The sequence below is a fragment of the Manis javanica genome, chromosome 11 (assembly GCF_040802235.1).
Source record: "Manis javanica isolate MJ-LG chromosome 11, MJ_LKY, whole genome shotgun sequence".
In the NCBI taxonomy this organism is placed as follows: Eukaryota; Metazoa; Chordata; class Mammalia; order Pholidota; family Manidae; genus Manis; species Manis javanica.
Genome location: NC_133166.1, coordinates 102755509 through 102780344, shown reverse-complemented (window position 1 = coordinate 102780344; position 24836 = coordinate 102755509). Strand labels below are relative to the sequence as shown.

General features: G+C 54.0%; 1 protein-coding gene across 19 annotated transcripts in view; it reads left to right on the top strand.

Moving 5' to 3' along the window:
• NFASC (neurofascin) overlaps positions 1-7159 on the top strand; it is a 164118-nt gene extending 156959 nt beyond the window's left edge. For all 19 annotated transcript variants that reach the window (XM_037015262.2, XM_037015264.2, XM_037015261.2 and 16 more), the window contains one exon: positions 1022-7159. In XM_037015262.2, the coding sequence (XP_036871157.1) occupies positions 1022-1253 (232 nt within the window). In that variant the 3' untranslated portion in view covers positions 1254-7159. The remainder of the gene's footprint in view (positions 1-1021) is intronic.
• Positions 7160-24836: the final 17677 nt, after the last annotated feature.

Below are 24836 nucleotides of genomic sequence, written 5' to 3'. Positions count from 1 at the left end.
ACATGTCTGCTCAGACCGCCTGGCACCATGGTGGCCCCACCTGCCAGGACGCAGGCCCCCACTCTAATCTGGCTGCCTCCTGCCTGGGAGCACCTCTCCCCTCTGATGTGCAGCCAGCTGCACCAGGTGCCCCCTCTGAGCCTAAAGGGCAGAGAGCCTTCCAACCAGGGGAAGGGGAAGGTTTGTGAGCAGATGCTCACCCACTCGGGGTCTCACTTCCTGGGGGCGCAGCAGGCCTCCCAGCAGGTAGATGCCACTTTAACTAGCAGCCCCCTAGCTCTCCTTGCACAGAAGGGTTTAGGGGCAGGACCTGGGGGGCCCAGCGGGGGCTGGGCAGGGTCCTCCAAGCCTTGCTCGTGTGCGTCTTAAGTTGCTGGCTTTACATTGATACCTACTGCACGCCCTATGCTCCTTCCACCCTCCTTCACTTGCTAGGCCCCAGGCAGTGGCATCTGTTGGTTGCTAAGCCAGATAGCTGAGAAAACAACACCCCAAGAAGGGGAGACAGGCAGGAGCTTGGTCTCTTTAAGGCCCAGACTGCTGCTTTTTTATCAAAGGCAGAGCCTTTCCAAGCAGTCGCAGATTGGGGTCAGGTGCGCTCCACTCCTCCTGATGGAGGGACAAAGGCCCAGTGTCAAGAAAGGGCTTCCCCAAGGCTGCAGCACCGCACAGGGACACCCTTAGCACCGGAAGGCCAGGTCCTCGACTCCCACCTTTGACCGGCGGTACAGCAGTCGTGCTTCCCTGTGGGGTGGCCCAGCCCCATGGAGGGGACCCCAGGCCGGGAGCCCCGCGTGGGCTCCGGCGCTGCACCAACTTGCCGCCTCCCCCTGGAGAAGATGCTGCCCTCTCTAGGCCTCGGGTCCCCCTCCGTAGATCGGATGGACAAGGGAGAGCAGGACTAGGTGAGCCCTCTGAACGGCAGCACGTGGGCTTGGCAGGAGGCCCGCGGCCCTGGCCTGTCCCTCCTGGGCTTGAGCTGCCCTGGGCTGGCCCTGACCCTCTGTCTCTGTCCGCCCAGTGACGAGGACAACAAGCCCCTGCAGGGCAGCCAGACGTCCCTGGACGGCACCATCAAGCAGCAGGAGAGTGATGACAGCTTGGTGGACTACGGCGAGGGCGGCGAGGGGCAGTTCAATGAGGATGGCTCCTTCATCGGCCAGTACACCGTCAAAAAGGACAAGGAGGAGACAGAGGGCAATGAAAGCTCAGAGGCCACGTCACCCGTCAATGCCATCTATTCTCTGGCCTAACAGAGCCCCCCAGGGCACAGCCACCACTTTGCAAATGGGAGGAGGGGAGAGGAGGAGAGAAGGCCCGCAGACCCACTGCAAAGCGCCTCCACCTTCAGGGACAAGGGTACCACATGGGGTCTGCCCCCATGCTAACCAGTGAGCCCCCAGCCAACCACAGCCCCCTCCCAGTGACCCTCGCCCCGCGCCCCTGGGGTGCCACCTGTGTGGGAGAGCTGGTCATGGCTAAGCTCAGCTGGAGGAGCTGGGCTCTCTTGCCCAGCCTCACAGCCACCTTGAGCCTGCCATGCACACTGCCCGCCCTTGGCCTCGGCACACGCTCTCACCAGTTTCTGTTGGTTTGGGTATTTTTCATTGTCTTTTTTTTTTTTTGGTTTTGCTCTGTGCGTTTTCTTCTCCAAAAAGTCTCCGTTTTCTTTTCCTTTTGAATAAGTGTCCCTAGAAAAAGAACGGATGGGTGGATTCTCTCCCCCAGAAAACTGCAAATATCAGCAAAAAGGATTGATTCGTGAGAGAACATACAGAAAAGCTGTAGTATTCAGACCGCGCTGGGCCAGTGTATTCCCGAAAGATGCCTTTCTCGCCACATGCCTCCCCTGCCCCCGGCCCACCCGCCTCGGCCTCGGCAGCTGCTGAGCAGGGCTTGGCTCCTTGGTGGGAAACGACAGTATTTTTGGCAGGGAGAGAGTGGGCCGGCCTCCTGGCCTTGCTCTGGGTCAGTGGGGAGGTGGGCTTACCTCTTGCCCCTCGATCTTGCCCTGCCCCTTCCTCCAGAATGTCTAAGGCGAGGGCCACAGCGACTCTGAAGAAGGAATCTGAGCAACAGGAGAAGGCACGGGTGGAAAGGACTTCAACTCCAGTGACCCTGTACCTCAAACAGAAAAAAATCAGGCATCTGGTCCCTGGGGAGCTGTGCTCCCCTCGAGAGAGAAGAAAAGGACTGGGTTTGGATGACTTCTTCCCCATCAGTGAAACCCAGGATGTGGGAGGAGACCCCGCTGTGCATCCAGACTAGAGGGTGCCCAGCCTGGTCAGGGGTCCAGGCTGCTACCCTCAAGGAGATGGAGCCCTGGGATACAAGGCTTTGCTGGTGTGTTTGGGGACATCAAGCATTGACCCCTACCTTTCACGTCAAGCAGATATCATCTCTTCAGTCAATTCTGTATGACATTGAAACTGGGGTTTTACATGGTAGATGGGGCCCTGCTGCCCCCAGACTGAGCCGGCATGTCCTGTCCTGTCCTTAGGGTCCTTACCTGTTGGGAGACCCTGCAGGAATCACACTAACAATGCTGTAAGCCTGGCCTGGACGATCCTGTTTCCTTCGTATGCCTTACGTAGCTCCGCTCTGTCCCTGCAGCCCCCAGGTCCCCAGCCCCTCCTGGGGGCCTCCAGCATGCAACGGCTGCCTCAAGAGGACAGAGGTGGCCTGTGCGAGCAAGAAGCAGCCACTGGACACACACCCCTGCGCCAGATGGAGTCACTCAGACCTGCAGTGCTCAGAGCCTGAAGGCGCTGCCTTCCTCCTCCCCACCTCATCCGTTTTTTAAACCAAAGGTACCTAGCCTCAGAGAGAGAGATCTTGAGCCTGAGAGTAACCCTCAAGCTGTTGCTGCAGCTAGAGTCGCTTTCAGGAGGGTGGAGCTGACCCCCAGTTATGGACCACCTGCCACGGGCACAGCCTCTGATTTGAGCCTCCAGCTGCTTGCCAGGGGCCTGGGCAGGAGCAGGGTCCTTCAGAGACTATTACAGCATCATTTGCCACATGTTTAAGCCACAAAGGTATTAGCAATGCTTGCATCCTCTAATACTCAGGCAGATGAAGGTCAAGCCCATAGATACATATACTCCGTCTGCAGGTAAGAAACCATAGCCCAGAGCTGAGCCAATTACGTTATTTGAACCTCAGTGCAAATAACTTCCTTTGGTCCAGGCTGCGGCCAGGTTTGCTGCCTGGAAACCCGAGGGGCAGTTCTCTCATGGTGAAAGGGGACAGGGTGAACAGCAGGGGATGGGGAGTGAGCTCAGGGGTCCCCTCCCCTGGCTTTCCTCCACTACCTATTGGGATGTAGCCGGGCTTCCTGCTGCCTAGGCACAGCGGCCCTGAAAGGAATGTCAGGGAGGCATGCCTATGACCTGAATTAAGGGGCCTGGCCTTTCCAGAATGCACTCGGATCTGAGCAAAGTACTCCGTTTCTCAGGCCCTCATTCCATATAGCACGATACACGCAAGCCAACTCATGGCACCAAAAATAGGCTCCTATGGCAAGAAAGACTGAGATGTCATCATACCCTTCCCCCTGCTTCTAGAAGGTCTGCTGCACAACCCTTGACTGGGGAAGGGCGTTTACTCCTGTAGGGTCTTGTGGGGAGGTGATTGCTCAGCCCAGCTTTGCTTCTCGTCTGAGTCCTGCCAGGCTCTGTATCATCCCCTTCGTGTAGGAAGAGACTGCCGGCCGCGCCGTCTAGAGGCTGTCGTGCTGAGTACTGAACGCTGCCCACACCGCACGATCACACCCTCCTGGCAGGCAAGAGCAAACCTGGGCCTGAAGAGCCAAGTTTTCCCCAAGCAAAGATGGCAGGTGTTGAGAGGTGTGCCAACTGCAGGATTAGGGAGGCAGCCATTCCCGGGAGAGGGGAGTCCGTTTTCCATGGAGCGCATGCCAGCGTCCACCCACCTCAGCAGGGAAGCAGTATTGTCCAACACTCCCTGCCAGCTGGGGCTCCCAGGCAAGCACCCCAAAGCATACCAACTTCTGTGGCAGCGTAAGGCAATACCGCCGGTGCGTCAGCTCGCGGGGCTTGCCGGGAGAGGCGTGGGTCACCCTGCAGTGACTGAGAAGCTCCGTTGCCTGTACTGCAGTCCCACCCACTGGGCGCAGCCACAGAGCTGTGGCTTCCCGTGCTCTCGTGTGTCCGCTCATTTGCTCAGCAGAGACTCTTGAGCACTTAGCCTGAGCCAGGGGTACCGTGGTGAGTAGTCAGGTGTGGTCCCTGCCTTCACGGCACTAAGTCTTGGAACTGAGTTTGGGAAGAGAGAAGCTTCAGAAGGAGAGCTTGGTCTGCAAGGCTGGGCAAGACAGGGCCGTCAAGCCTGCAGGGTGGGGTTGGGGAACAGCCCTGCTGCCAGAGCCTCTTTGCACTGCCCGTTGGGGCAGGCTGCTGAGCACGACTGTATTTTGGTGCCACCTCGGAACACCTCTCCCGACAGAGGGGCACAGGCCCACCTGAAGGGACGAGGAGGCTGGTGCCTGGGAACTACACCGCCTCGGCACTGGGAGATGGCTGCCTCCCTCTTTGCCTAGGGTAGGATGCCTTGGACCCATCTTTCCTGACCTTGCATTTGAGATGATGGTTGAACTTAAGCTGCAGGAAAAACTAGACTAGCTCTTTCCCTTGCCCACTGCCTTTGCCCTTGGAGGCATTTGGTCCTTCCTGGCAATCCCCAAGGTCTGGAGAAGCGTCCACCTGCCCACGGGGCAGCCAGTGCCAGTCGTTCTCCCCGTGCAAGGAGTATCTGCAGCCTGGGCCTCCCCGGTGCGCTCAGAGCTTCTCCGAACACAGCCAGGCCTAGAAAAGGGATGCCAACAGATCCTAGGATACTTGTGGGTTTTCTAGCTAAGGGACAGCCTCCCCTGTCCAGCCTGCCCACACTCAGCGCCCACACAGGGGCACAGCTGCACACGGAGTTAGGCGGCTCTCTCCATGGGGACAGTACAGGTTATAACCTTGTTTCGTGGAGGATGGGTCCCCACCCAGGCCCTCCTGCGGTGAGCTGTGAAGGGCTGTGTGGGGTGCAGTGCACAACCTGGGGCAGGGGAAGAGGCTGTCCTGGTGGGGAGTCTGTCTGGGCAGTTCCTGTAAGCAGAGCCGAGAGAAAAAGTCTGACCCAAAGGAGAGGGACTCTGCCCCAGAACAGCGCAGGCAGTGGCCCTTTAAGGCTCCCGGAGCCCTTTGCGGAGCAGACTCAGAACAGCCCAGGTGATGGAACGAGTGGGGACTTAACAGGAGTCTCCTGAGCCTTCAGCTGGTGCCAGGGAACCACTTCTCAGTGGGAGGGCGGCAGGTTCCAGGGGTGCAGCCCAGAGCACGCTCCCCACTTGGCGACCCCTTGGTCACCACTCCAGCAGGCCCTGACAAACACGCACAGGTCCACTAGAAAGAAATCGCCCTGTGGATCCTGCTTGAGCTTTGCATGGTGGCTCAGGAGTAGCATGAAGGAGGTCCCTGATTAAAAAATGAAAAATCTGAGGAATCAAATGAAACAAAGAGCTTGAAATGTCAGGAGGAGACTCAGTGCCGCAGGCAGAGCCCAGCACCTGGGCAGCCCCGTCCCTTAAGCCAGGCAGGGGCCGCCCCCTGGGAGCTCAGGCCAGCTTCGCTGACATACCCAGCCTGCCCAGCCCAAGCCAGCAGCCATTCCTTCCCTCTGCTCCCAAGGACAGGCCTTGCTGAGGCAGGTTCAGAGGAGGATCAGAGGGAAAGGAGGACAGCCATCCAGGGAGGCCACGAGGCCCCACCCCAAACCAGTGCTTGTCTATCATTGTATTAGTATTAAATGGTTCTGTAATGATGAGGATGGAAATGAGGTGGGTACAAAGGCTTCTAGCTCAGGATAGGTTAAGATTTCAGCATACAAAGGAATCACGGTACTGATCTAATGGCAATGACACGCGTGCAGACAAGGCCACTAAAATCTGGGGAGGTAAAGGGACTTGCCCAAGGTCACACAGCAAGGAATGAAGATGGGTCGGACCTTCAGAGTCGTCCAGTGTTCTTTCACCTCACCGCAGCTGCCTCCTTGGACGGAGAGGTGTTACTTAAGATCTGTCCTCCTGGTACCCTTTTACCACTTCCCCCGTATACCTCCCAAAATGAAAGACATGCAAGATTTTTCTGAGTCCCACATCAGTCAGTCTGGTGGCCTGCAGTGAGCGCAGTGGAGCAGCTAAGGGCAGACCCAGGCCAGGAGGAGAGACAAGCTGATTGTGTCCGTCCCCGTGAAGCCTGCATGTGCCGTAGAAGGGAGTCTCTGGTTCATCTGCACATCGGGCCCCAGCATGCTGTGTCCCCCGGGAGCCGGGGTGTGGAGGGCTGTCTGTCCGCCCTCGCCCCCAGCCGCGGGGCTCAGAGGGAAGCTCTGCCACCCTGGGATTTGCTGGGCTGCAGTTCAGCACATGTCACAACTTCAGTGAAGCAATAAATAAAATCTGGGAGAAGAAGTCCAGAATTTCGTGCCCTACTCTGTTTCTTGTTCAAAAACGATACAGATCAGGTGGTCCTGTCCCGCTCGTGTTTTCTGATTCCCAGATCCGATGTCTTCAGTGTTGCCCTTCTGCCTGGCCCCAAGCTCTTGGCCGACTTCCTCACCTCCTGAGCTGAGCATCCGTCACCTGTGACGTGGCCACCTTACGTCCTGGTCCCACCCCCAGCCCACGCTGGACCCCAGAGGACCTCCTGCCCTGCCCCCCAACACACACACACACCTGTCCCCACCATTCCAGTCTGTTCCTTTCAAGGGAGGAGACTGTTCCCAGTGTCTCCATCCCTTCCCACATACCACACACCCACAAATCGGCCTCGTCTTCTTTACGTTGGTTAAATATTTAACTCTCCATGGCAGGCCTTGTTTTAATCCCTCTCACATCGTGTTCTTTCCTTTCCGCGAGTTATTTTGCATTAACCGTTATCAGCGTCAGATGCGTACCTGAGGGTGTCATACACAACCTTAAGCAGGAACGACTTCTGGGCCATGGAGGACCATCTAATACATGGACTTATAAACTGACTGCATGAGCAATGAAAAGGCCAAATTATTCAGAATTTTTTTTGAGTCACTGTAAAAAAAACCTGATTTCTTTTGTATAGAGACCACTAAACGTATAATAAAAGTTGTTCAAAATGGACTCTGGCCATGTGATTTGTTCATTTTCCTTAGTTAATGGAAGAAGAAGGGTGTAAGGGGATTAATGACAGAAGCAAATCAAAACCATGGGCACCAAACCCCATACACAGGGAATTCGGCTATGCCAGCCTCTATCTTGAAGTTGGTCTTTTCCTGGAAAACCGATTGGCACAACTTGTGTTTAAGCATGGAATGACTGGCTTAGGAGTGTACAGCTATGGAGACACCCTGATTCAATGCATGCCTGCACACCATTTAAGAAGTACCACGTTGGGGATGTTGGAGGAAGGGGAAAGGGGTGTGTGATGAAGCTGCATCTGCGGGCCCCTCCTCTTACTGCACCCCCACCCTTAAATGGGAGAACACGGCATACACCCTGCATTGTGCCTGGTGTAGAACAGACCTGCAGTAGAACAGACCTGCAGTAATTATTGAAAGAGTGAATAAAACCGCCTACAGTAAACCAAAAACCCTCTCAATAGACTCAAAGGGATGTCATCCAATGGAACAGAAAGAGACAGAGAAGGCTGTGTTGGTTAGGGGACACTGGTCAAGGTTTACCACACCTCCTTTCTTGATTCTTTGGCCTATGATTGTGCTAATTCTCACTTAGAAGTGTCCTAAGAGTAGCACCCAGGCCAAGGAAATGGTGAGGAAGCCCCAGACATTGTAACCCCTCTCGCTTTCTCAAGGTGATGTGGGGCTTAGAGAATGGACAGGACTGGGAAGTGGTTCCTCTTATGTAGAGAGATGGCTGATAGTTTATAGACTGACAGTAATGGGAAATGAGGGTGACAGGTTTCCCATAAAAATGCAGACCTAACTTTTGGGTCAAAAATGAGGCTGTAGAGGTAAGGGTCAGATCATGAAAGGTCTAACATGCCAAACTAAGGAGTTAAGGTTTTATCCCATTGTAGCAAACTGAAGGTATTTAGCAAACTTGAAGTTTCAAGTAAAGAAGTGATATGATCAGATTTGTATTTTAGAAGATCCTTTTGGCTATAGTTTCAAGGGAGAGAAGGCAACGGCCTCTAAAAAACCACCTAGTAACTTTTAACCCACCTGTATCCACTCTCCCTTCCGAACTCCTCCGAACCGATCATTAACTTGAGGGGTTGTTACTTCATTAGATTAAAGCGAGGCCTCATTCCCGGGTCAGTCTCCTCCAGGATTGTTGGGTAACTCATTGGGCACATCACACACCTCTGAACCTTCCTGTTCATTCCTCGGAATATGAGCAACATCTTTCATTATCGCTGTCAAGCTCACAGACCGCCTCTAAAGTTTGCCATTATGTCCGCTTGCACCGTCCCACCATTTTCCAAGCCCTCCTCCTGAACCGATACTGTCTTTGCCTCCCGTGCCTCCTCTCCCTTGACACCTCAGCTGAAAGAATCTCCTGGAATATAAATCTGAGCGTGTCGCTGCTTTACCTGACACCTTCAAGTTTGCTACAATACATGCTTTAAGTTTACTACCAGGGGATAAAATCTAAACTCCCTGGTTTGGTATGTTAGACCTTTCATGATCTGTCCCTTACTTTTGCAGCCTTATTTTCCACCAACTCCTCACGTATACCCTAAATTCTAGCCATTCCAAGCTATTTCTAGCTCCCCTGACATGCGATGATTTCTCAAGCTTCTCACCTTAGGCAATTCAATTCAGTTCAAAGCACCTGTTAGTAACCTACTCTGTGCCGATCAATGGTGTAAGTAGGATAGAGTTCCAATCCTCTGGAAATTCAGACTGTCATGGAAGACAGCCAGGTGGGCAAAAGCAATGTGATAGTGTCTGGGACAGAGGACTCAATAAACATGGCATTAGCAAATGAATTATGACCCCAAAGTGGGTCTGCTTGGAATATACTCCCTCAGCCTTCCATATGCCCCTTCTTCTGGATAAGTCATGACCACTGCAGTTGTGCTCATAACCAGGCCTTAGAACACCTGATTCCAGGCTCCTCCTCCTTTCATTCCAAACCCCTCTCATTCCCATTTCTCCTTGCAGATCATCTCTCCTGGGCTCCTTGAAGGCAGGCTGGGGCCTCTGTGCTGGTCGCACATCTTTAACAATCAGCTCTGGTGATGCTGTCTCAAGAAGTCCTCCCCCGTTACCTGATACAGCCCGCAGGAGTACACGTGCACGCACACACCACACACACACACAACCCTGCACTGTCTGCTTTAGATCCCCCCACCATGCCCCCAAAACACCTACTTTATGTCTCTCATGGTGCGGGTGGCATATGACATTTTTATCTATTTCTTTGCCTAAATTGTGAATGTCCTGAGCATAAGAGACCATTTAATCATCCCTGTAGCCACAAGCCAGTGCCAGACACGTTGCAAGGACAAACGGAGTGAATGTGAATGAATGGCTGAGCTCTTTTTCTTTGAAAGAAGTGACTCGGTGAAGTCAAGGTTTCTGTATCATCCTCTTTAGATACTGGGCATTGGATATTGGCCTTGGGGGGCACCCCACTGGCCCCGTTTTAAAGCAGGAGCCCCCATCCAAGCGGACAGAAGTGAAGAGATAAAGCGAGCGTCTTATTTGAAGAAAGCCAACCTCAATTCAACTGAGGCCAAACAAAGCAGCCACCTCTCTTCAGCCCCAGGGACCCCCAGAATAACTGTCATCCCTCATCCCTGACTCCTGAAGCCGGTGCCTCCCAGCCCATTAGAAATGCTAATCTCCGGCTCGAGTTGGATTAACTGACCCAGTGGGAGGGGACCAGTCATCTTCCAATCTTCATTAAGAGTGAAGGCTATACCCGGTCTTGTCCAGCTGCTCCCGAAGGGATGGAACCTGGGAATTCGTTACAGCCCCTCTCATCAAGGCAGTGCCTACTGCTCAATACCGCATTCAGTGGAGGAAGGTGGGGAAGGGCCCGGTTCAGCCTCCCCTCCCCACTTAATGCATCAGAGCCCATTTGTTTGATCGGTTCCTGCTGGAGCACGGACCAGGCGGTGAGCCGCAGAGCAATTTGGAGCCACAGCTGCGGCCAGACTGCCGCGCCCCCAACCCCTGCTCCCACCCCAACCCCCAACCATCCTAGAACTTGCTGCTGATTCGCCCCAGGCCCCCTTGGCAGAGAAGCTTGTTTTTGTTTAGACCAGGGAACGTTCACCCTGAAACAAACAAAATTACTTAGTATATATTTAAAATCACAATTGTCCTCTGATGAGGCTGAATCCTATTAAACGGAGAACCAGTATCAGACTCTTCCTGTCCTATAAAAATGCGCATTTGGAGGCCCCATCCTGATCTGCCGCATCAAAACCTCTGGAATCCGTGTTGTAACCAAGCCTTCAGGTGATTCTGATGGAGGCTCAAGTTTGAGGACACCAGATGAGAGGGACACAATGAGCAGGCTGGGAGCTCTGGGGTGTGGCTCTTCCCCAGGCCCCCCAAATTGTCAGTCAAGTCCACCCAATTGAAGAATTTGTTTTGTGTGAGTGGGGGTTTTATACAGCCTAGCCAGGATGGTGAATTCTTCATCCAAACTGATGCAAAGTGAAGCATACACAGGAGAATGTAGGGGTCAGGGCAGAAGCCCCTAGGAATTAGCAAAAATTGTGGGTGTGCCTTTGACTTTCACAGCCCATGGAATTGGCGGGGAACTAAGTCCTTTATATGTTGATGTCAAAGAGGCAAGAGGGCACCAGATGGTGTTTAGGTCACAATCCATTTACATTAAGTGCCTTAAGAGGAGGAGGATGACGAATGATACTGACGCCAACCCCCCACGTGCGAGGCAGAGTGATGGGCACTGTATGCAAACTCCCTCATTGGCCCCGAACCCCAGCCCTTTGAGGCAGGTAGCTTTATATCCCATCACGCATATGGCAACTGTGGCTCCAAACGGCTGAATGATTTGCTCAAAGTAAACGACAAAGCCAGACCTAGCTGCCAGGCCTGCCTGACTCCACGGCCTCAGCTTCCACTACTACACTTGGGTGCAAATGGGCATCTCCTTGAAGAATTAGCCCTGGCATCCGTCCTTCAAAGGCATCAACACCAGAGCAGCCCTGCCAGCTCTTCATGAACCAGCGATGATTTGCCCCTTACGACTCTGCTCTGCTGTAGGAGCACGTGCAGGCTCCTGCCTCCACCCCGGGAGAGGCCGGGAGAGGCCGGGGTGCCAGGCAGCTCACGGTCAGGTGCTGAGGGGACTGGGAAGCCATAGGTGCTCATCCTTCTACAAGCTCTGCCTCAGGTAACGAGAAAGAAAGAGCCAGGCCCCTGCAGGTACATCAGGGACTCGCTGTGTGACCTCTGGCAAGTTACTAACCTCTCTTTGCCTCAGTTTCTTCATCTTTAAAAAGAGATTGTAATTGCAGCTACCACATCGGTTGTTGTAAGGATTAAATATGTTCAACTGTGAGAAGTTCTAAGTGCCTGCTGCATAATAAGCATTATAAAATAATTTGTTAAATTTAAATAAATGAATGAATCCCCTTATGCTTCCCCCTTCCTCTGGCTGTTAGAAGGTTCTCCCTAGCCTCTCCTTCTTCCTTCAAAAGTCCCTCCTAGGCAGTCCCTTCTAGGCAGGCTCAAATCCCACTTCCGTAAAACCTTGGCCCGGAGGGCTGTCACTCTCCAAGGAGCTTCTCTTGACCTTCCTGCCACACCCACCCTCAACCTTGGCCTTCAGCATAAGCCTCCTGCTCCTGCACGGCCTTGACTGTGGGACTATGCCTGGCCAGTCTACAAGCCTCTGGAGGGGCCGGAGCCGATCCTCGTGGCTTTTGCGCCTTTGTGGTGCCCAGCCCTGGGCCTCACACGCAGGGAGGCCTCCACTAACCGTGAGGACCCCGAAGCACCCACAGGGTCAGCAGACCCCATTTGTACTCAAGCTGTCTGCATTACTGTATTTACTGGGCCTCTAGTGGCATAGTCCTTGCGGTATCGAAGGGGCTCTGGGGGCAGGCAGTGTTTGTCTTCCTAAAAGCAAGTTTACCAGGTTCCGAGTGGCTGGGAGTAAGGCCCGGTGATGAGAACTGAAAGCTAGAGGTTCACCCTCTGGCCCCATTAATTAACTTCCCCAGAGCCCCCTAAGTGCTCCTGTGTCTCTCTGGAGCCTGGGAGCCCACTCTCATTTATCGGAAAGGACTGTCCGTCTTTCACCTCCCTCCCGGCTCTTCTTCCGGCCTGGCTATTAGGACCCGCATAACCCTCTACCCACCCAGACCATCGATGTGGCGGAAGAGGATGGAGCCAGATAGCCAGAAAGCCTGGTTTTGTCCTAAGAGAGAATGAGTCCAGCTGAGACCCAGCCCGTGTCCCCTCTGGGAGCTCCCACACCCTGAGCCCACTGGAGCTGGGTCAGCAAGGTCATCCCCTGCCTGGGCCCATTTCTCCTGGAGTTCAGCAGCCCAGCTCCCATGGTTAGCAAAGAAGAAGCCAGCTCTCCGGGCCATGGCCTAGGATTCAGGTGCCTTCTCCACACCAACAGCGCCACTCCCCAGGCAAGGGGCATTTGGCAAAGACCACCATCCGGCAATCATCTCTGAGGTCCAGAGGAGTTAAGGTGGGCCATCCTTCTCCATCCCAGGGACCAGCTACAACCTCCATGAAAAACTAAAAGCAAACAGAAAGTCCTTCCTTCTGAGCCACATCAGCCCCTTACCCAGTAGCCTGCAGGGCTGTGCCCTGGGGTAGCCGGGGCAGCTGAGGCCACAGGCTAAGGCTGAAGGCGACCTGCCAGGGAGAACGTGGGCTGTCCTGGCTGTGAATGGGCCGCAGAGCCAGTCTTCAGTCAGCAGAGTCCTCAGAGAAGGCCAGTCCCCCCTTACATGTGCACACGGCTCAGCCCCATTGAATGTCAGGGCTGCATGAGCCCCGGCTCATCTCCTCATTTCTACAGATGCCCCATGTCACATGCTAAATCCAAAGCTGGCTCCCCATCACCCAGCACCGCAAGACCCCTCCCATCCACACTAGCTAATTCTTCTTGGAGAAAGCAGGCTCGGGTTCCAAACTCGGGCCAACCAGACCGCATCTGAAAGGGCCAAGGGTTTTTCTAGGGGGGGAAATATACAAACTTACAAATACATTCGTTCCAAAGCCAGACAGAAATAGTTCGGGATTTTCAGCTCCCCTAGATTCTCCCTGGCCCGCCCTCTCCCACCGGAGCAGACAGCCGAGAGCTGTGCTGGGTCTGGGGAAGCTGGGGGCAGGGGGTGGCAATATGGCAATCCTCAGGAATCTCGTCCTGTCCTAAACTGGGGAATATGTAGGTACAACTTCAGTTTCCAGGAGCAGGCAGAGCCCAGACTAGGGAGGAACCTCTGCACTCCCTCGCCCCCCTTTCCCCACCCTGCCGTCCACCCCCTTCCACCTCCATCCTGCAGCCCCTCTCCAGAGCTGTCAGGCACACTCTGGTGGGTCCATCAGTGGCTTTTACCGGAGCCCCCAGCTTTCATCCTATTAGTGAGCTGGGAGTAATTACGACTTCATTAGCCAAATAGGTTCTTGGTTCAGAGACTTCCCCCCTACAAAACAAAACACACACCCACTTCCCTCCATCTGAAGTCTGTCCCCCAGGGGCACCAGCTAACAATGCAGCAGGCTCCTGGGGAAATTGGCAGGAGGGGGGAAGAAGCCAGGGGCCGGCTGGCCAACGGGGAGCAGCTGGCAGGTCCCCCCGCCCCACCTCCTCAGCGCATCTGTCGGCTGGCTGGCCCCCCAAGAGAGTTTTGACAGGGAGAGGGATGGCACCCCAGCACATGAGGGGCGTGACCCCTTGCATCTGCCTGCTGCCCTTGGCCCTCTGGTCCTGCTCACACTTCCAGTCCCAGCCAGTCATCAGTTGGTGGCCAGTTCACCTCCCGGGTGGACAGCCCCCTCCTCTGTGGACTCTCAGCCAAAGCCCAGGGGCTTCCAGAATGTCCTGCCCGTAGTCTCCCGTCTATACGGCAGCTGCTGCCACTCCAGGGACAAGAAAGAAGAGGGTCTGCCAGGCAAAGACAAAGCCCTGTCCCAGGACCATGCGGCTGGGGGAGACTTAATCAGCCCAGGCCACGGGACCAAGCAGGCAGCTCTCTGACACCCGGCAGAGATTCCACAGCCCCCAGCCGCCTGGCAGCCCTTCCACATCTCAGTGTTAGAAAGTTTTCTTTGGGTCTAAATTGCTTCACATGGCAATGATATGCCTATCCCTACTGGGGAAATCGCCGGAAAAGAAGAGTCCTTCTCTGTTTCCGTCCTTTTAATAGATTTTAGGAGCATGGAGTCCAATCCTCTTGCCTCTAACCTGCTCTACCTGGAACTTTCCTTAGTAACTGCCCGCCACACAGGGCCGACCGCACCTCCTGCCTCTCTGGCAGGCCAGGTAAGCATCCTGGAGGAGGCTGCACCAGCTCGGGCCACTCCCACCGCCACCCCTCCACCAAGAGAAGGTGCAGGCTCCCTGCAGGTCCTCAGACCCCTGCCTCTTTGTCCGGGAAGCTTCCGGAGAGAGCTGGCTGCTGCTTCTGGGGGCTTTGCAAGTAACAGCTGGTGAATTCTCTCTCCTGCTGAGGGCCCTCTGCTTGGATCCTCAGCTGGCAAAATGCCCAGCTGGGGCTGGGTCTGGAGGCCAGAGGATAGATGAGACGACCTCCGGACCGCCCTGCCACTTACCAGGCTCCAAGCGCTGTGCAGCCCGGCCCTGGCCCTGGCTCTAACCTGAGCCTGTTCTGCCCCCAGGCCTGAGAGCTCTGCCCCGACCCTCCTTCCCCCCCGCCCAGCCCACAAGTAGCCCCAAGGCCAGGCAGGAGGACCCCCACTCCTTGCCCTTCAAGGAAAGGGAGTCCCCTGAGATTAGCCCAGCTGTACACACTGCGCCCCTGCCGGGTTCCCTGAAAGCAACCGTCCTTTTGTTAATTCTGCAATTTCCCAAAGTGCCAGGAGCATCTCATCTGACAGCCACAGCATCTGTTCCTCTCACTCTCCAGAAGGTCGGGTAGGAGCAGTGCCAGCCCCTGCCTGGGGGTCCCCGTGCCTCCCGTGCCTCCCATCAGTGTGGGCACACTGCTCACCCCGTGCCCTGGGAGCACCCCCAGCTCCTCTCTACATCCCTGGCCCTGGCCCCACGGATGGCCTAGGCTGGCAGCCTCAGTAACCATCTTCCCTTCTGGGACCAAGCCCACGTACCTGAGTGGATGGGCATCTGTGCTGTTCCTCGGTGGCTGCAGGGAAAAAGGCTATTCCCTGATGCGAGGCGACCCAGGGCCCCTAACAGGTATAGGAGCCTCAGTGTGGGGGTGCAAGGAAATGGTACCCCCCACGATTGGTACCTCCCCTTGTCCCTACTCCTTATGCACAGAGTCCCCTTTCCGGGGCAGTGGAGGTTCTGGCTGGTTCCTCAGCTTAGAAGAGCTGTCAGGAATCTGCAGTGCCCCCATCCTGAGCTCCCACCTAAGGACTCCTAACCTCAGCGGCACTGATGTCTGGGGCTAGGTCGTTCCCTGGTGCGGGGCTGCCCTGTGCGCTGTGGGCTCTGGGGCAGCAGCCCTGACCCATAGATGCCGGTAGCACACCTTCCACCCCACAAGCATCCCCGTCCAGATGTCACCAAACGTGCCCTGGCTGACCTCACACCTGAGTGTCTGTGACCGACACTTCCCCCACGTTTTTGATTCTCAGGCTCCAGGTGGCAAAGGGATGGCTTAGCTAGGAATTGGCAACCATTTTCTGTAAAAGCGCCAGATAGTAAATATTTTCAGCTTTACAGACCACACAGTCTCTGCTGCAACTGCTCAACTGCCAGTGTAGCACGGAAGTGGCCGGGCAGTACGTAGATGGACAAGTGTGGCTACGTTCCAATAAATCTTCCTGACCACTGAAATTTGAATTTCATGTAATTTTCATGTGTCATGAAATCTTCTTTTTATTTTATTCAACTGCTTAAAAATGTAAAACACTTGGGGATCAACAGAGGTGAGGCTTAGAACTTCACCGCCCCTGTTTTGAGAGAAATCTTCTGCATCTGTGGAGGTTTTGCTGCCCTTGTCTAGCCTGGATTAATACTTAGTCCATAGGCACAGACCTGATCATCTATATTTGCCCTCTTACAGCACTAAATTATGTTTTCTACTTTTATCTTGCATCTACCTACCACTTCAGCATTGTCTTAATAATAATAATAATAATGGAGAAATGTGGGATTCACATATAAATCAAGTATAAAAATCAAACGAATAATCATATCTGACTTGATTGTTTATAGTTCATGATGCGTGATCAAAACCGAAAGTTTCTGTGATGACTGCCCTTGCACTGTTCACCATGTAAGGACTTATTCACTATGTAAGAACTTGTTCACCATGTAAGAACTTGTTCGTTATGCGAAGATTGGAGGCTGTTGAGAATTAGGCTTGGGGTTGATTAATGATTGTGCATTGAGTCCCCTATACAGAATTTTATTGTTGTTAACAACCATTTATTTGATCAATAAATATGAGAGATGCCCTCTCAAAAAACAAAAAATGTAAAACACAGTCTTAGCACATGGACCATACACCTGGCTTCAATGATTTCAGAGGGATCAAAACACCAGGGTTCCTGCTGACCTGTTCCTACAAGATTAACAAAGCCAAGGGCAGGGGCTGAAGTTGTGAATGGGGTCCTGCTCCACTGAGGGGTTGGGGGAAATCAGTCACCCCAGTCCCTTTGGCCCAACGACTCCAAGTACTGTTCTTAGTGGGGTGGCCCCACTGACCTCACCAGGACCAGACAGTGAGAATGCTGGACCCCTTCAGAAGTTAGTAAATATTCTAGAACAGCAGCTGAAGAGCATTAAGCCGTGCCTGGTCCTTCTGGGCACAGACGCTGAGTGAGCAAGCAGGGTACACGCCCACAGAGCCAGCCCTGCCCCTTGGCCTTGGCTCAGGAAGGTCAACACCTACCTTGCAGCCTCTGCCTGGCAGGAAACTGGCACATCAGGCTGGTCGTCTGACCCTGAGGCCCAGCTTGTCCCACAGGCCTTCAGGCTGGGCCACCAAGGATGGCTGTGCTCTGCCCGGTGACATCTGACTCAGGTGGCAAGTGGGGCATTAGCCCTAGCCCACACTCCCCTGCCCCAGTGCAATGCTGTGTCTGCTGGAGGGCACGCACTAAGCGGGCCGGTACTTGCTCTGCCTCCAGGACACCCGGCGCTGGGAGAGAGGCAGCCAGCTGTGCGTCCGCGTGGCCTCCTCTACCTCTATCCTGATGCCCCCCGAGGCATGGGTGAGCCACTCATCAATTCCTTTCATTCATATATACTGGGCGGCAGACACTGGGCTGAGGGTACGGAGATACAGGACACAGGTGGAGACATCACCCTCCAGGTCAGGGAGAGGAGGGCCCTGGAGGTGACGCGGGCCACCTGGTGCCTAAGAGAGAGTTGCGCCGGGTGGGGCTTCCTGGAGGGGTGACCGTGGCCTAATTCTTGAGAACAGGATGGAGCCAGGTATACCTAAGGGAGAAAGAGGGCAGTTGCAGAGAAGGAGCAGCACTGAGCATGGAGAGAAGAGTGCAGCCCCTTCCAGAAAGGGCAGGCAGGCCATGACGGCCGGAGACAGCTGGGCAGAGGCAAGAGAAGCGGCCCGATGGCGTTGGGCCCGCGCGTCAGGAAGGGGCCTGGCATCAGCCTGAAGGCAAAAGAAGCTGAAGCTTCTTCAGCAGGAAAGGGACGCCGTCCGCTCTGCATTTCCGGTCCGCTCACTCTGACCGCCGTCGGCAGGGCGGATGTCAGGAGACCGGAAACAGGAAGCCGGTAAGGGCGAGAGGGTAAGAATTCGTAAGGAGGCTGGTGGGGGTCAGAGCTGAGGCTGTCGGCGGAGGCGGGGAGCCTTCAGGAGGCAGAGCTGCCGGCAGGACTGAGTGGCTGGCAGAACTTGGGTCAGGGGAGGAGTCACAGAAGATGTGAAGGTCTAGAGGGTGCCATTCATGGGGGCAGGGCACCCAGAAGGACTAGCACGTGGACTGGGCAAAGTGGGGGAGTTTATCAATCAGGATTCTCCTAAGAAGTGGACCCAGTAGGGTGTGGGTGTGTATGCATGTCTATGGTACACACGGATCATATACACGTGGGTGTGCATATATACAGACAGACATATATATGATTTATTTCAAGGAACTGACTTACTAGTGGGAGCTGGCTGTTTTCTGTAGGCAAGCAGGCAAGCTGGCAAGCTGGGGACTCAGGCAGGAGCTAATGCTGCAGTTTGAGGGTAGAATTTATTCCTCGAGAAAACCTCAGTTGTGCTTTTAAGGTAACAACTGCTTAGATGAGGCCCACCCACATTATGGAGGGTTACTCTCTTTATTTAAAGTCACCTGATTGTAGATAATAATTTAGCCACATCTACAAAATACCCTAAGAGCAATACCTTGTGTTTGAATATCTGGGTACTACAGCCTAGCCACATTGGCACACATAACTGAGCCTCATCGCAGGAGGGGGTTGGATGTCATGTAGGGATGTGAGAGGCCAATGGGCATCCACATGAAGACTTCGGCGACCCAGTGCAGGTCTGAGTCCCATGTCCAAGGACCTTTCTAGGTCCTCATCACCTCTGACCATGCATGACTAGCTGGCCTCCCTGCCTCCAGGTCTGCATCAGCTCTGTGCATTCCACCTTCCCACCACTCCAAAGTGGACAGACTCCAAAATACCCATCTTGGCTGGCCTCTTGCCCGCTCAGACCCCTCCAACACTTCCCCACTGTCCCAGGAGAAAGCCCCATGGGGCCCCTAAGGCTTTCATGGGCTGACCCAGCCTTCTTTCCCCTGCAACCTCAGCCCTTCCTTTTGCCTTCAACCACTGACATGCCAAGTCCCGCCCAAACTCATTGGGCCCTGGGCCACCTTTGCACAAGCTGCTGCTTCTCCCTGGACATGTCCTCCTTACCTCCTCCTGGTCCATGCCACATATTCCTGGTCCTCCTGGTGAGCTCAGAGGCTTCCCTCAGGACTCAGTCAAAACGTCTCCTCTGTTCCTGAGCCTCACCAGGCCAAGGAGGGTACCCCTCCAGGACACTTTGTGCAAACTTGGAAGACAGCACTTATCAGATTGTATTTGATTATTTTTACATGTCATTACATTGTGAGCTCTTCAACAGTACTCTAGCTGCATGTCTAGAGTGCATACCATGTGTAGAGTATATGCCATGTGTGCTTACCATGTCTTATTCACCTCAGTATCCCCAGTACTTGGTACAGTGCTAGGTACAAGAAGTGCCCAATATTTGCTTGTTGAATGGGCAGACAGACAAACGGATAAGTGGGTGAGTGGATGGAGGGATGCAATAATTTTCTAACAATATCTGGCTGTTATTTATCGAGCACTTCTTTTCTTCCAGGCACCGTGCTAGGGGCCTTAAGTCCCGAATCAAACTAGGTTCTCAGTTGCAGGCAGCAGAAGCGGACTGGAGCCATCCTGAGCAGAAAAAGGCTTCACCAGAACACAATCAGGTGTATCACAGAATCAAAGGCTGAAAAAGCTGACTCAGAAAGGGGCAGAAACCACGGGGGTCTAGCCAGCAGAGTCATGTCAAGGTCACATCTCAGGAACAGCCTGATCAGGTTGCCATCGTTGGTATCTCCTACAAGGGACACTCCCTCCAAGGATGCCAGGACCTGGGGTTCCCACTGCCCCCTTCCCTGTGGTCCCACATGCATACGTCAGCTTGTCTGATACATACAACCTTTGGAGCCACATAGTCTCACTTCCATTTCACAGATGAGGAAATTGAGGCTTAGAGAGGTCTAAGGTCACACAGCCAATCAATAGAGTGGGTGGAACTGGATCAATATCTGTCTGACTCCAGAGCCCACTGCCTTCCACTCTGCACTCACTGTCTCCTTCCGGGGGCACCACTCCCTGTTATTCTGTAAAAACATCTCCCTGGGCAGTGTGACACAGCAGCCTTGAAATTCTAATGTGCTAGCTTTTTTGCAATATATATTTGGGATATGTTTTTGGCCCTAAAAAATTGTGGTGGGGAATATAAAGATGGCAAAGTCAGCACAAGAAGGCTAAGTAGTTAGAAAGTGGGTCTGTGTGCTGATGTGACTCGGTAGAAGCTGTTTCCAAGAGGTTAGACATCAGACATAGAAGGATCCTGGGAAACAGCATTCTGGCCTAGGCTCAGGGAGGCTGCAGAGTCTGGCCAAGGACTCCCAGCATCCTCACCTGCCCTGGCTCCCATGTTCCACGGCTGCCCATCAGGCACCCTAGGTAGGCTTGGTAAACAACTCACAGAGGCCACTGCTTTGCAGCCCAGCACATGCCCAGAGTCACTCCTTCCCCCAACCAGGACAATCAGGTCTTGCCAGGACCAAAAGATGCCCCTGCCAGGGATACCCTTCTCAGACTCAGTGGAGTCCAGGGCAGAATTCCAGGCAGGAAAGCCAATCACCCAGTCCTAGTCCCAGGTCTACTTTCACTGCTCTGTGACCTTGGCCCAATCAGTTGACCTTTCTGAGCTTCAATTTTCTCCATGACTCTTCTCTCTCTCAGCTGGCCCTCCCCTCCCACCCTCCCACCTCACACTTTGGCCAAATTGTTTCATAAAAAAAGAACTCAGGGTTCTCTTTGGAGAGACCACATCAATGCAGGGCATTATTAACATCATTACTATTAAATATTAATAAGGACATTAGCATTGTCTATTACAAGCCTGAAAAAGAAACTCCAAGAGCCCTGGGTTGAAATGGCTCAGAGAATAATTAGGCCCCTCCAAGCCACAGACCCCCTCCAGGCCCCCAAGTGAAATTAGGAAGGCAGATGTGGACAGAGTGTTGAGACGCCCCTGCCAGCACCCCCTGCTCAGTGTGACTTGGCCGCATGCAAATCATGTCCCTTCCAGTCCCCAGTACCCCACGCCAGGAGTGCACTCCCCACCTCCTCTCTAGCCAGGCCCAGTTCCAGGTATACACCCCCCACCCACCAAAACCTTCACCCAAGCAGCTCCCTCTTCGCCATCTGAACTGTGGCCATAGTGACACTCCTCCCTTCACTCACCCAGTTGGCAAACATTCTCTACTACACACCAGGCTCTGCGCTAAGCAGTGGGGGGGGGGGGGGTTGCAGCTGGTAAAATAGAGACATAAATGAGATAATCCCTGTTTTCAGAGACTGCACAGTTGAGGGACTAATAATCAGTATTTTGTACGGCACTTGGCCCTACAAAAGATGCTTTAAAAAGCATTGTTTAATCCACGTGTCTTCACAACCATCCTATATAGAAGTAGTATCATTCCCATTTTACTTATGAGAAAATAGATTCTCAGAGCAATTGAGTGTCCTTCAGTGACCTGCCTAGTGTCACTCAGCTAGGAGTGACAGAGCCAAGACCGAGTCCCGTTCTTGGAGTGCAGATCCAAGGCCCCAGCAACCCTTGCGGCAGAGAAGGGCTTGGCCTGTTAGCCACATGCCCTTGTGTTACCGATGGGGAGGCTGAACCCCACACAGGCCCAAAGAGAAGTACTGACCTTATTGGGCACCTACCATGTGCTTGGCACTGTAGTGGGTACTTCTTGTATTAATTCTCATTGAGATTTGTGTCTTAATCCCCATTTTCCAGGTGAGGATCCCGGGGCTCTGAGGAGGCAAGTGGCTTGACGGTGACCACATGCTCCTAGGTGGCAGAACTGAGTGTCAAACTGGTCTGATGTCAGAGCCTTGTCACTCTGCCCCAACGCTGCAGATGGACAGTCCTGTTACCACTATCACACTGCTTCCGGAAAGACTGCAGGTACAACGAAAACGGATCATACTTTATGGCTCTTGAATCCCCCACTCTTCTAGGCAGAGAAGCTGTTCCAGAAACATGGTCTCCTGGGACCTCTAGAAGAAGGTCTGAAGTCTGAAGCCAGAGGTAAATACGCTGCTGGCTGGAGAGGTCAAGAAACCCTATGTGAGGCTCTAGGTTAATGAGGAAAGAGATCTCAGTGCCAGCAGAGCCCTGTGGCTCCAGCAGTGTCTCAGCTCCCCTGACTTGTCCCCCGGGGCTGGGCCCCAGACCCCTCCTTGACCGTGTAGAGATCCACGGACTCCTTTGGTATTGATCTGGTGGGGCCGCAAGAGGAGGGAGCAGATGGTCTGGAAGGGTTGGGTGGCCCTCGAGGTGCCTCTGGGGGTGCCCCCTCAGGGGTCACCAAATGTTTGCAGGCAAATTAGTGACTCGTTTGATTAGCCACCTGATCGTCTTGCATTGGCCCCTCTCTGCCCTGTCTGGGAGTCTGTGGGCACTCGGCTGGGAGTGGCTGCTCTGGACAGCACGGAGACATCTTGATGAGCCTCGGCGGGGAGAGATGCTCTTACGGCCAGCTGCACTGAGGGTGCCGGGCTCTGACAGGCACCAAAAAAGATGGAACTGTCCAGTCCCCTACTTTGCCCACCCCAGAGGGCAGCCAGCAGGAGACAGTGGTCAAACCATGAACACTGGAGCCAGACCAGCAGTTTCTGCTTCTTCACGAGTTTAGTTTACTTTGAGCAAATTCTCTCTCTGAGAATCATCTGTAAAATGGGAATAATAATAATAACATGCACCCCATGGGCAGATAATTCAGGTAAAACACTTGGCACAGCTCCTCATACTTGAAGACACTCAAATTATTATTAATAATGAATAACAGTATTATAAAATCTTTGTTTTTATAATGGACTCCACAGGCAAAACAGCCTGGATCCCCAAATGCTCACCCCACTCTCTCTTTGGGAACAGGAGCACCTTAGAAGTTGGCAGTGAGGATCCCCAGTCACCCCCCAAATCCACCTGTGCCAGGCTCAGCTGAGAGCTTCAGGTAGGTGAGAAGATGAACCTTTGGGAAATGTCTCCCCAAATCGAGGTCTAGGTTAGTAAGTACTCCTGTTTGTAAGTGTTTAGTAAGTACTCTTGCTGCGTCTGCTGGCGCCCACCTGGGTGGAGCAGGCAGGTTGCAGAGGAATCTGAGCGCATCTTTGAGACCCAAGTCACCTGTGCTAGTGGGGAGGGAGCCATGGCCCTCCCCAAGGACCCAGCCCCCACTGAAAGCGCAGCAGCTGTCCTAAAATAGACACACAGACAGCCATCTCGATCTCAAGCAATCCTTGCAAGCATTTCCACACCCTTGGTCCCTGAGTCAGCCAGTCCCCCAGCCAGTCAGTCCAATGGCAGCAGGCATGCCAGCCGCTTCCTGCTTGGAACTCGATCCCCTCTCTCTTTAGAGCCTGAGCCCATCTGGGTGCGTCAGAGGGCAGGGTCACCTCAGAAGCTCAGGGCCAGTGTGTCAGCTCCAGGGACACATGCACACACGCAGACAGACAAGCTAATGTGGGCAGAGGCAGGAAAAGCAAGGATGTACTGAAAGGGATTTGCACACAGTATTCCAAGTTATCCAAGACATCGTTAGCACCATCAGATGCCTCTCTATCAGGAACAAAGACTGTCTCAGAGTTGGGAAAGCCCTCGTGGGGGTGGGGAGCGCAGGATGGGCAGGGAGAGCATATGGGACCCGGGCAGGCGCTCTGCGCCTAGGAGGCTAGGCAGCAGATGTCCCCTGCCTTCGCTGGCCCTGTCATTCTTTCCAGGTCTGTCCGAGCCCCTCCGCTCAGGAAGACATGGAGCCGCACACCAGGTTTGACAGGTATGGCCATTTAAAACTGAGGCTAGCCTGACCCTGCCAGCTGTTTCAGATCTGGACCACTCACTGGTGTTGCCGGTGCGAGCTGGACAGCAGGCGGACCAGAGGGGCTGAGCCAACAGTGACAGCCGATGAGGCAGCCACTGCTGCAGATGGCTGGGCCCTCCGCCTCCCAGCCCCAGTCTTCCTGGGCACACCCACCACATGGCAGGAGCAGAGCAAGAGAGATGTGTCACTGACCTGCCTGAGCACCTGGAATCTCACAGCTGGTGGGGCCTTGGCCATCTTTAACCCCTTCAGGTTACCAGTGAGGCTCAGAGAAGGCAGAGCACTTAGCCAAGCACACACAGCCAATCAACAGAGCCCAGGTTACCCTTCAAGCATTCAGATCCCAGTCTAGTGAGCTTCTCACGACATCTTACAGCTGGTTGACTACCGATGGGTGTGGATTCACAAGTACTGATGTGGAAAGGTGTCCAAGAGCCATAATACAGTTTAAAAAATATTTTGCACAGCATAATGTATTGTGTGATCCCATTTTCCTAAAATAATAACCCACGTAATTATATACATGAAAATAAGAAACCTGGAGGCATGGAACTCAAATTTGTTAAAGGACTTTCATTATCTGTTTTTAAATTTCCTCTGATGTTTGGACATTTTGACCCAAAGTTCACATCACTTTAACAAGCAAGAGAAACGATAAAGATGAACATGTGGGGTGGGTAACAGAAGTGCCCACCCGCTCAGTCCCACCTGCCCTGCACAGCAAGCAGGGGTTTCTAATTTGGGTGCCTTCCTCTGATAGGAGGTTTCTGGGGAAACAGGGGGTTTGTTTCCGCGGTTCCGAGGGGCCAAGGAGCGAGTGCCGCTTGCGCCGCCTGCCCACCACACCCCTCTCCGGTCCTGCGGGCTCGGGGGCAGGGGCAGGTCGGCCGGACCGTCCGCGGAGCTGCCCATGCATCATGGAAGACGCAGGCGCCCTGGCTTGCTCTCTGGTCCTTAAATGACAGCAAATGAGGCAAAGCCAGGAGGGTGGGGACGGGAAGCGGGTGGGAGGGGGGCCGAAGGGAGCCATCTCC